The sequence below is a fragment of the Podarcis filfolensis genome (genome assembly GCF_964270895.1).
Source record: "Podarcis filfolensis genome assembly, chromosome: 10".
In the NCBI taxonomy this organism is placed as follows: Eukaryota; Metazoa; Chordata; class Lepidosauria; order Squamata; family Lacertidae; genus Podarcis; species Podarcis filfolensis.
The window spans coordinates 25,574,432-25,586,931 of record NC_139612.1 but is presented as its reverse complement, the minus strand read 5'-3'; the positions used below and the strand labels follow the sequence as shown (position 1 = coordinate 25,586,931).

The 12,500-nt window shown below is 40.8% G+C and overlaps 2 protein-coding genes and 1 long non-coding RNA gene across 53 annotated transcripts in view; 2 read left to right on the top strand and 1 right to left on the bottom strand.

Annotated features, from left to right (window-relative positions):
* LOC310744041 overlaps nt 1-12,500 on the top strand; it is a 352,149-nt gene that overhangs the window by 134,703 nt on the left and 204,946 nt on the right. The gene's annotated exons all lie outside the window — the stretch shown is intronic.
* Nucleotides 1-12,500, top strand: part of LOC310743925 (uncharacterized protein) — a 797,205-nt gene that overhangs the window by 588,106 nt on the left and 196,599 nt on the right. The gene's annotated exons all lie outside the window — the stretch shown is intronic.
* Nucleotides 8,153-12,500, bottom strand: part of NRCAM (neuronal cell adhesion molecule) — a 144,495-nt gene continuing 140,147 nt past the window's right edge. For 48 of the 50 annotated variants that reach the window (XR_014539253.1, XR_014539254.1, XM_083574343.1 and 45 more), the window contains one exon: nt 8,153-10,628. Coding sequence is in view for 46 of the 50 variants with exons in the window: in XM_083574343.1 (XP_083430469.1) it covers nt 10,391-10,628 (238 nt within the window). In the remaining 4 variants the exon portion in view is untranslated. The remainder of the gene's footprint in view (nt 10,629-12,500) is intronic. The other 2 variants (XM_083574359.1, XM_083574380.1) reach the window with 1 other exon arrangement.

Sequence of the window (12,500 nt, the reverse complement as noted above, 5' to 3'; positions counted from 1 at the left end):
TTCTAGTACTACATTTGTACAAAAATGGCATGCTTGTTAATAGGATTGCTGCAATCGGCAAATGTATAAGTAAGCCTTCAACAGCTTGAACACTGAGCGTATGGACTTTTGAACCAAAAATTCAACCCATCATGTCCCAAGATCTACAGTCATACATTAGGGATGAGATGTGCAAATCAATGGCCACTGGCCATGATAGCTATGGTCCGCTTCTACTGCCAGAGACGGCATACCTATGAATACCATTTGGGAGGAATCTAAAATGGGGAGAGTGCTCTTGTACTCAGGTTCTGCTTATGGGTTTCCCAGATGAGTCCGGTTAGCCAATGAGAGAACAGAATGCTGGACTAGATGGGCCTGATCCCACAGGACCTATATGTTCCTTATATCGATTCCAACAGCATTTAAAACACCAGGTGTGTGTGGATAAGAGTGATCAGCGCTTGCAGATCATAAGGCAGATGAAATGCCTTGGAAGTATGAAAACTTGTAAGAATAGTGGCAAGCTGGTGTTCTAGAAGCTGATCTTCTGAGATTTTGCATTTTCTAACCACTTTAAATTTATTATTTTGTAGCCAGCAAAGTATGGCACCACCAACCCTGTTCACTCCTACAATATTCATTGTGGGGAATATGGTTACATTATTTTTAGGAGCACTTATTGATTCCAGTGTTAGTGTGGAGCACCCGTGTTACAATGCAATCCTAATTCCCTGATCTGTGCTGTTGGAGATGGTTAACATAAGGTGAAACTAGTTCTCTTGGTGACCCTACAGATTACCATGATCTGTAGCTCTTGCCCTCGGAATGAAATTTGCTGTGAGGAACGCCAGGTTACATTTGTGTGATCAATAGGAATAACTTGGGCCACCTATTGTATTATTAATTCTGTGTCAGTTTCAAAATCATTTGTAAATTATTCACACGCCTGAGTAATTATTTAACATTTGCTTGAAACAGAAAATGTACACAGAAAATTAATGAACCCTTAGCTGTTGAGATCCTCTCTAGGAAACAAATCAGTTGAGCAGTTGAAGACCTTCATAACAAGCCAGTAGAATTTATTGTGTATAAAAATTATCTTCCTTACCATAAAAATGTACACATTTTGCACAGGGCAATTCTTCTTTCCCAGCCCCATTAGAGTGAATAGGAACAAGAAGTAAATCTGACTAGTTTCAACTGTCTTCATTTAACAAAAAGTTTCTAGGAGTTTCTGAAATATACTTATGTGTCTAGGAGTCCTTTGGATTCTCCTTCCCAGCTTATTGATGTAAACCTCCAGAATGTATTTTGTGTAGTTAAGTTTTTACCTCTATCTTCAGTACATTGTATTTTTAAAAAAATTGCTATGGCTAGTGGCCAATGCAAATGAAGATTCTTCTGATTCTGGATTCCCCTTCCCAGCTTCTTTTTGGCCCTACTGACATCAGAGCCCAACATTAGTTGGGTTAGGTGTTTTGAGCCCCAGGCCTACCTGGTGGCAAGTCAGTAAGTCATATCCAGAGTTCAAAGTCTAGGGGTCAATCCATGCAAGCAAATTTCTAAGTCCAAAGGTCAGGAAATGCAGTCAAAGGTCAATCCAAGCAAGCCAAGTCTGAAGTTCAGCAGTCAGCATATACCGGTACTCCAGAGTTAAACCCAAAGCACAGTCCCATGAATGTCTAGGAGCATCCAAGCCAAGGTCCATCAACATGGGCAGTTGAGTAGATACAACACCTCAGCTCTGCTCCCCTTTGGTACTTTGCCATCTGGGCTTGACGAGGCAGGTGACCCTCACCTGTTCTGAGCCTACTCCAGGTCAAGGATCACACGCCTCCTCCCTGACCTAGCGAGCCACACTTGGCCAGCTAGGGAGCTGGGCTGTGGGGCCTTGCCTGCCTCACCCTCCTGGAGCACCACTTCCACTTCTCCCTGTGACTCAGAATCCATCATGTTCATGGGGACAGGGATCCCTCTGGCTCTGGTGATAGGTCCTACTGCTCTGGGTCCTGTGCACTGACCCTCATCCCCTCGTCATCCTCCATCACAACTTCCTACACCCACCTCTCCTCCCCCATCCGCAGCTTGCCCCAGTGTGTCCCAGTCCCGGCTACACCCCTCGCCGGTACCCTCTTCCTCCTCCCCATTGTGCTGCCAGTCCATGACACTAATATAAAACTGATACAAACAAAAATAGACACCCTCAAAGATATCTTAAAACTACCTAAAATTTAGATATTGCCCAGAACTTATGGAAAACCAAGGAGCCCTTCATATTTCCTGGGGCCAGAACCTTAGGATCCACTTCAACTCAGCATTCCATTGTGCAACTGTGTCTCTCAGCCACCTGCCTGCATTATAGAGACAACAAGAACCGCTTTACAGGGTTATAGTAAGATCAAAATTACTTAATACTACAGTGGAACCTTGGTTCTCGAACGCCTTGGTACTTGAACATTTCAACTCCCGAACACCGAAAACCCGGAAATAAGTGTTCCGGTTTTCTAACGTTTTTCGGAAGCCAGACTTCCAATGCAGCTGTGGGCTATTGTTTCCGGGACACTGGAGCCAATCAGAAGACGCACTTTGGTTTTCGAGTGTTTCGGAGGTCGAACAGATTACATTCGAGAACCAAGGTACCACTGTATATTTGAAGCTACTTTAATAGTTTTAATGAATGATATATTGTTTTAAACTGTGATGTTTTATGTAATTCACCCCAGAACCATTTAGTAATGAGCAGGTTATGTGCATATATGCAAGCATGTAGGTATGTGCAAATAAATAAATAAATAAATAGCTCGTAGCGTTTTCAATCCTGTAAATCCTGTAAATACTAAAAAGCCCTATTTATTATAATCATTACATTACCATCCTACATACATAGGATCAGGCTGTCAGTAGCACCAAATTTGTATTTGGGTGTCCCTCTCAGTAACAGGTTTTCCTGTTTTCCTTACCCGCATCGTGAGAGTTGTGTCCCCGTGACACATTTTATCACCCAAAGCCAGTAGGGGTATTAATATCAAGAGACAGATTCTCATTATGCAGAGAATAGCAGGGTTCTGATGCCCTTAGACAGGAAGGCATATAGGCAGATAGCCAGCGAAAGTAATGCAGGCTGACAAAGTGACATTCCAGAGCAAATTGATTTCATTGTTCTCAGCCAGATACAAATAAAGGGTGCTTCAGATACAAGAATATCAATAAACTAAACAAATACGTCCTGAAAGGATGCTTTGGTGACTTCTGTTTAAACTATCAAACTACATTTATCAAAGCATCTTGTAATAAGTAACGTGTCAAAGAGGTAGACTTAGTTCTGGGACAAAATCAGCCTTGTAACAACAGCAGCAGCAGCAGCAGCAGCAGCAGCAGCAACAACAACAACAACAACAACATGACAATGACAACAATCATCATCATCATCAGTGCTTTTTTTCTGGGGGGACGCAGTGATACGCATACCCCTAAACATTTTGTGAATCTAAGTTTGGCCTCATTGAGGGGTAGTATTTCAATATGAGTAGGAAAATGAGAGGACCCCTAAACATTTTTTTAGAAAAAAGCACTGATGATGATGATATTTATACCCCGCCCATCTGGCTGGGTTGCCCCAGCCGCCAACACATAAAAACATAATAGAACATCAGACATTAATTAATCCAATAACTTGGTTATTGCGGTCACCCTAGCAGATGATCTTTGTCAGGAAAGGGACAAGGGGAATGTGAGCTTCCTTCTTATATTGAATCTTTCTCCAGCTTTTGATACCATTGACCATGGGGACCCCCTGCTCATGCTATGTGGGTTGGGTGTTGGAACACTATTTTATGGTGGTTCTGGCACTACTGTAGGGTTGTTTCCAGAAAGCAGCACTGGGAAGTATGCTTTTTTGGTCTCCTGGCATTTGTGCTGGACTGTATTTTGTCCCCAGGGCTGTTTACCATTGATATGAAACCATTAGAAGTGGTCATTAGGGGAATCTGGAATTAAGTGTCACCTGCCTGAACCTGTAAACAGGCTAGCAGAGGGCTAAATCTGGCTTATATGCAACTTTGACAGGTAGGTGCAGTCACGCACATCCATTGCCTGCCATCATAATGACATCAGGTGACAACTTGAACGTGCTTGCAAAGGGACTTCAAAGACTTTGCCTTTCAGCATTCAGGGGTGCTGAGAGACATAATTTTGAAGTCTGGTGCTGATAGGCACTGCCTTTGATGTCCCTTTGCAAGAAGTTTGCATTGAAACAGCTTGAAAGTGGACTTCAATGTGATGTCTGTCAACATTTATCAGCTGAAAAAGGCTGAAAAACACCACCATTCAGTTTCAGTACCAAACAGTTGCAAAAGAACATTGGAGTGTTGGTAGCCATGCCTTTACCTGCCTCATACCTGACATCACATATGACATTAGGGGTGGGACAACTCCTGACTTACCCTACGGACTAAATCTGAGGTTGCCAGTGTGCAATGGCAACCTTGAGACTTTCCCCTGGCACCCAAGAAACCTCTGTGCCACCCCTCTGCGCTTACAGCTTCTCAACAATGAGGTGGCGAAGAGAGTTATTTTTTCCTTCCCACGTCAAAATGTTAGAGAAAGAGTGCCCATTTCCTCTGTCAGCTATTTATGCTTTCTAAGGCTCAGATGACACCTGTGCAGCCAAACAGAAAGTGGAGTGACAGAGAGAACAAGAGGAAAAGGTAAACAATCTTGAAGCCTGGAAGCAGAAAAACAGAGTGGCCAAGAAGAAATGGGGTGCCACATGAAACACACACACACACACTGGATCCCACAAAACAGGTCCAATTTAAATTGCAGAATTGCAGGAAGCTTTTATGTGTCTCTTCCCACCCCCCCAAAACCACCATGAGATCATACCTGTCCACAATGACTGAACCTGAAGAATCATAGACCATGGGCCAGGACTCAGCTTCGCTGCTGCAAAGCAGCCTGAAGGGGGAGAAGGTGGAGTGACTCCACCTGCAACTGATTAGCCTTCAAGGACACAGAGGAGAAGGCACTGATGAGAACCAGCTGGCTTCAGCCTTCTTAAACAGAGCTCTCAGCAGCAACCAGATGCTGGAAACATGCTTGCCTTTGCCCTCTGAATAGCTGTGACAAATTTTGAAACAGATGAAGTGTGGTTGTTGAACAGGATGGACTATTGACCTATAAATTACCGTACCTTGCTCCTTTGTGCTTTCCAGCTGGACCCTTCACTTTGTGACCACTGGATTCCCTGACCACTGGATGGTCTGAGTATGTGGACTGCTGATTGCGGGACCCTCAAAATGGATTTGACTTCGTATGCTGACTCTACTAAGCATATCTCAGAGACTCTTCTGTTTGTTTGGCCTCACACTGCACCAAGCTCTACAGTGAGAGCCAGTGTGGTGTAGTGGTTAAGAGCGATAGACTCATAATCTGGGGAACCAGGTTCGTGTCTCCGCTCCTCCACATGCAGCTGCTGGGTGACCTTGGGCTAGTCACACTTTTCTCTGAAGTCTCTCAGCCCCACTCACCTCACAGAGTGTTTGTTGTGGGGGAGGAAGGGAAAGGAGAATGTTAGCTGCTTTGAGACTCCTTCAGGTAGTGATAAAGCGGGAGATCAAATCCAAACTCTTCTTCTTCTACATGCTCGGCAATGGAACTACATCATTTTCCAACACTGACATGCACAAAAAGATAGATCCTCCACCATCAAACATAAATGGTGATGGCAGGTGTCTTCCATGACTTGGTGGTACAGTGATACCTTGGGTTACAGGCGCTTCGGGTTACAGACTCCGCTAACCCCGCAATAATACCTCAGGTTAAGAACTTTGCTTCAGGATGAGAACAGAAAAGGTGCTTTGCCATTCTCAGTGCTGATGTGTACTTTCAATTCATTATTGCTGCGGTTTGATCTTTTAAAATATTGTTTTATTGCACATTGTACCGTGCTCTGGGATTGATTTTAAAGAACAGGTTATGAATCATCTAAATAAAAAGCAATCATAAATAAAAGGTTGGCAAGCCTAGAAGGTACAGCAAAGACTATTTTGATCTTTGTTTCTGCATTAATGGTGTCAGTAGTGACTTAAACTTCCATCTACTTCCTACAACGCTGCTTCACTCTCCATGCTTGCCATTGCCCTCTGAATAGCTGTGACAAATTTTGAAACAGATGAAGTGTGATTGCTGAACAGGATGGACTACTGACCTATAAATTAGCTAGTGTAACTTTGGATTCGAGGCATGTCACAAGCTTAGCTGTGTCATTTTTACATATTCTGCTTGAAGCAGCGTATCACCCAGTTACAAGGAAACAGTCTGAGGTTAGGGGTTTTCCAGTGAACCACAAAATATGAGCTAATTGGCCACAAACCCACATTCTTTAATTACATACCAATTTCCCTGGATACTTGCAGCTTTTGGCTATCTCAGGCGCTCAAACATTTTATTCAGAAAAAAACAAACATATGGCACCTACAATGTGCGAGTTGGGTGAACAGTGCATTTAGACCAGGAGAGGGGAATCTGCATTTAATTCAGATGAAACACAGTGTGAACATGTCACATTCACCCTAACTTACCTCACAGAGAATAAGATGGGATAACTTCATATATGCCATCCTGAGCTCCTTGGAAAATGTGTGGGAAAGAAAAATAGAGGAGCAGGATGGGAACTGTATTTTCTATGTCTTTCCTGAAAGTTTAATTGTTTCAGCTGCAGGCTAAAACAAAGCGCAACACAGGAAAGCAAGAAGTTAAGCAATGAGCAAGTAAGAAATACATACAACGTAACAGAAACACATAAAGAAACAATCCCACATCAAGCAAAGATCAAGGTCAAAATCAAGGTCACAAATCACAATATGAGAGCCAAAGCATTTTTGTCGTAGGTTTACAATTGTCAGGGGAAATGTAGCACCAGAAATCTCCTTGTGGAACATGTCATGGTACTTTCTTTAGAAACTTATTCCGAAATAACAGTGAAACATAGTGAAACCACAGTGATGTAGACTGAAAGGCATTTCATATCACTCTTCTTTAACAGGGCCAATTGTTGTAACCCCAGTAAAGTCAAAGTCCTCCTTAAATTATACCTAGAGAAATATTTTTTCATTCCATGCAGCAGTGTTACCATTGAATACCAAGGTGCTATACTTTGACAATAAAAACAATTGTCTATTGATGTAATTCCTAGAAAAATGTTGTGATCTAAATGGGAAGCATCTCTCAACTCTGATCTTAGCTGAAAGATTTGCTCTTAGCAATTATCAGGACAAGGAGTACATGAAGGGGGTCAGTATATAAGAGTTATTTCCCAAAATGGTCAATAATGGTCCCATGTGCCTGGCCCCACATAGCTTTCACATGATTCCTTCATCTTCAGTCAAGTCTGCTCTGAATAATTTCCCCAACATCCCATATAGGAGAGCAACAGCCCCCTACTCCCCACAACATTTTGATCTGTGTTTCGAAGCCACATACAATGCCCATACAAAGCCCAATCCAATTTTGTTTATTCACCGGTAGTGAAGGAGGGTTGTAATAAGGTGCAGCAGTAAATGGCTTGCCATCATCTAGTATAATTCCTAAGGGAATTATGGGAAATGAAAATGGCAACTGCGAATGAGAGCTTTCCTCTTAGGGCTCTTATTGGAGGGTGGGAAGATAGTCAGAATCATGGATGGGGAGGGAAAGTTTAAGTCTCTCCTCTCTATGTACTGCGGTCCCAATGACCAATGCCTGCAACTTTTTTTAAAAAAAACCCTTATAGTGCCTCATTGTGATGAATTTAGCATCACCACTAGCTTGACCCATAATGTTCAGTGCCATAGCTCAACATTTTGCAACTTTGTGAGTCAGAATTATAATATGCAGTTCCTGATGGATGAGCCTGGCAGAATAACTCAGGAACACATCTGCAATGTGCAATAAATAGAAAACTATTTAATACTCCACCACCCCAAATCCCAGGAAAACCCGAGAGTGGCACCGGGGGGTGGGGGGTGGGCAGGGAGGGAAAAAAGAAGTTTCACAAAGTTTCATGCACTTTCGTCTGCTGAGCCTATAATTAATCTATTTTTACCTTATGTGTGATCTTAAGAGTATAAGGCTAGGGTATGGATGATGATAACAATCTGTTCGGTATTATTGCATGAGACTGAACAGCAAGTGAAATTTTAAAACCACATTTATTTTAATACAAAATGTGTTGCACCATTACAGAAGTAATCTCCTCTGTGTATTTTCACATGCATGGATAAATTTAGCATCTACATTTAATTGTAAAATTACGCTGGTCTCCAATACTGTTGGTAAATCTTTGTAGGAATGTTTTATCCTTTTTGTGCTTTTTCAGTCAGTGCTGCATAACTGTTTTCCAGCTCTAAGTGTTGCCATGCTTATAAGGTGAGTATTTCAAATTGTGCTTAATTTATACTATAAGTTAACCTATACTATAGGTCCCATAGTATATGCATCAAAGCTGCAACAAGTGTGCTGTGATTAAGTGAAAAGCAATAACTCAACCTATAATGATATTGGGTGCAATCTGTCAAGCACTGCTGCTGTGCCACCTCCATTCCTTAAGGACCTGCACAAAAAATGGATAGAAGTTACACAGTAGCAGCCTAACGGGCATGTTATCTCAAATTCTGAATTACATATATTTAGGTAGATGCTTTAAAATACCATGCACTCTGTTGGTTAGAGTACTTCTTACACAGTACAACAAAAGCATTTTCAAACACCTAGAAGCATATAGCATCTACACTTTAAGTGTATTTACAAATTCAACAAAATATCTACATATAAAAAGCTTACTTAAAATTAAACTTGATGCAAGTTATGAAAAACCAATTTATTGGCAAATGAAACTGAGCATTCCTTCAACCATAGGTTGTTATATAAAATTTCATATTTGGAGGTAACCATTTCTGTGATATTGATTATGTGTGTGTGTGTGTGTTTTTTGCAGAAAACATTCTAACAGATGATAGTGGTAATTTATGACTAAACTTACTTAACATTTGTCAAATTTCACTTGAATGCTGTGGCTCTTGAGTAGCAGCTTCATGCCAAGCATAATGGTAAAAGCGGTGTCAGAGGGTCTTGGACTTACTGGGAAAGGAAATGTGCTTTTGTGAGCATGGTATCTTAGAATATCATGAGCTTTTTTGTGTTTCCCTATGTTAGCAAAATATACTAATTCAGCCATCTTTGTGTAAATTGCATAAGGCCATGAAAGTGTAAGTTGCATTAGCTTGTCTATAGTTTATCTCCAGAAAAGAAAGAAACTTTAATGAGTTTTATATCATGTAAAAACGAACTCTTCTGTACCTGTTGAACATATCTGGGAATTTAACAATAATTAAATTACTTTGGCAATGATGTCAGTTCATTAGTCATATACTATTGTACCAGCTTACTGAGGTGCAACACAAACCGCAGGGAGCATTTCCTTCACAAGTTCCATCAAAATGAATCAAATTGTGAATTTTGAATTTGCAACTTTTCATTTCAATGCTACCTTGCACAAGGAAAGTTCCCGATTGGTTATGACCAGCTACAGTACATTATTGAATGTACACTTATATAAAGGCACTGAATGTATTTTGCCCTGTATGGTTTCTGGAATATTTCTATATCATTTGAAAATTTCACTTCCATAACTGTATAAATTCCAAAATGCATTTCAATGCATGTTGTTGCATGTCCTAAAAAAGGAGAAAGATACAATGTACATTGGATGTCAAAAAGAGAACACTGTGCTGCAGTAATACTTGAATTAGAAAGGCTACAAGAGGAGCAAAGAGCAGGTATCAGGATCTCAGTAAGCATCAGCAAATGCAAGTATCATACTTAAAAGTCATTTATCAATCATATACTGTACATACTGTTCCTAACTGTCTTGCAAAAAGACATAATGATATCTAGACAATTAAGTCACCAATTTCACAACAATGTCCACAAAGACATTGAAGTTCTATATAATACTACTATAACACTCTGACAATGAAAATGGGCTTCATATCCAGGGATTCAGTTGAGGACTGCATAACGAAGTATCAAAACCATTTTCAGTGGCATAAACTGGCTTTGCCCGGGACGTATGCAGCGCTTCGCATGCATTATACTGTACTTTTCGTTATTCTTAGTTGATGTTGCTCTTTTTTTAGTCTTGTAAAAAAGCAAGTATCTGTGCAAAATGTTTTGCATTCTGAGTCATACTAACATACCACTTACTGTTATATAGTTTAACAGTTTCACCTATATGTACTTATTACATAAACACTTTGCCGTGTAGAATATTTGTTTCCTTCATGTCCATAAAGTGGGGGAGATGTACAAATGCTTGAAAATAATAATAATGGAAATGTAGTATGAATGGGGCAAGAGTTCTTTTTTTCAATTAGACAAATGAATTCATTGCGTTAACAGGTGAAGGAGCCTCAGAACTTTCGTTCCCTTCTGCGGGTTCTTTCTCTTTTTTACCACTGTATTGTCCAATAAAGGAGCCATCCTCATTGAACTGACCATTAACACCTTCTCCATAGTCAACTAAACTATCATCGCTGTCCTCTTTTTTCACAGTCCTGTCTGAAGGTGTCCTGCTTCCCTTTTTTAGAGGCTTGTGGTCATCGGCATCACTGAAAAAATAAAGGGTTTTTAAGAAAAGAAACTATTAACATATAACTTAGACAAGGTGTAAAAACAAAAACAAATCATGCATGCTGGTTTTTGAAAAGTATGTGTAGTCCCACAGTCCTTTAGTAAACTCAATCACAGGGTGAAGACAAATTAATACAATGTATGAATACGTGGTGCAGTAATGGTTTAAACGCAGGATTTCTCCAGCGGTGGAAGTGCGTTTTCCCCACCGTGCAAGGCTTCACAGTGACAAATTCAGGTCCCATTTTTGAAGCAATGTAGAAAAAGTTGCAAGCATTAGAAAGGGCCCCTTGTTCTTCAGATATGAAGCTTATGGTGTGCTGTGAAATTAGTCTGTTAAAACTTTATATTCTCGATTCCTGAATATGAATGAGGAATGAATTTGATTAAATGAAAAAAACAAACAAACCAAGATTCTCCCCAGTATTAGAAAAATACAATAAACAAAGTGTTGTATTTGGAGCAATTTGTTACATTACACACACCAGGCTTGAAATTGATAACCTTACCTTTCCAGAGACCTACATATTCCATTAAAAGGGTGCAGAAGAAACAAATGAAAACAGCCTAAGAAGAAAAGCAAAGTCCATATCCTGATAGTGATCAGTGTTTAGTTAAATGAAAACCAGATCTTAATTCACAACATCTTTAAATCAAACTTGCTATTTCAAGAGTGAATGAATATTTTGGAAGGAATTGTTAGCAGCTGGAAGAAATGGTTTACACTCGGTCTTAGCTTTTGCTTGAGACAGTAACTGTGTACAAAGGTGGTTTTGCTGCCTGGAGCATATCTCTCTCAATGGAAATCTTGATAAATACCATCTGCATATACTGAAGGGACATGCAGCATGCCCTAATTTCAGCAACTGAGCAGATATGCATACATGGCTAGCAATCTCCACAATTTGGGCCACAGTGCCAGGCAGTAAGCAATGGTCCATACCAGCATCTTCCTAGTCCACATGCAAAGAGGACTGTTTTGCTAGAAGTTGCAGACAATGCAGCTTATTAGCAGTATAAGAACAGAACCATACTTTATCAGACTGGGTTATACACATTTCCACACAGCAGGACCTCATACCATTTTATGCCACATGTATTTTCCATTTCAGTATCACACCATTAGCATGGGAAGTAACATCATTTGTGGCATCCTTGTGATTATTTCCTGTACATCAGGGGTGGCCAATTCCCAAGAGACTGCGATCGACTTACATATTTAAAAACTGGCAGTGATCTACCCCCTTTTTTGGGGTTCAGGTCAAAGTTGTTGAACTTTTTTGGGGGGGATGAGGAAAGCCCCATTTTTGGGCGGTGCAGAGCAAAAATGTTGAGCTTTTTTTAGGGGAGCCAAAGTTGTTGAGTTTCTTTGGGGGGAGCCAGTGATCTACCACAGATGTCCAATAATCTACCGTGAGGTCATGATCTACCTGTTAGACGTGCCTGCTGTACATGATGCCGAAAGGTGCAGGACACAACCGTGTGGAAATGGCTTCTGCACTCTACTGTTAATGTTATCAATCAGTCCTGAGATTAACTATGAACCTGGGTGAGATGTTTGTTGATGCTCTACGTCAGCATTGTCTCTGCTTAAAATCTTATCATACCTCCCTACCCACTTTTATCATTGTCTACATGACTAACAGGGAGTACCGCAGACTGTGCAATCTCCAGGTTTACCCTATTGTGTATCCAGCTGCTTGCTTGTGCCCATCTGACTTTTCATACAGACATATCTATGGGCCACATTTGTGATTTTTGTGTGCAGAGCCACAGGTGTGCAGGGTATGAGGATTTCCCTTTCATTTGAAGTACCCATCCTGTATTGCTCCTTTGGCACAGCCTTGTAT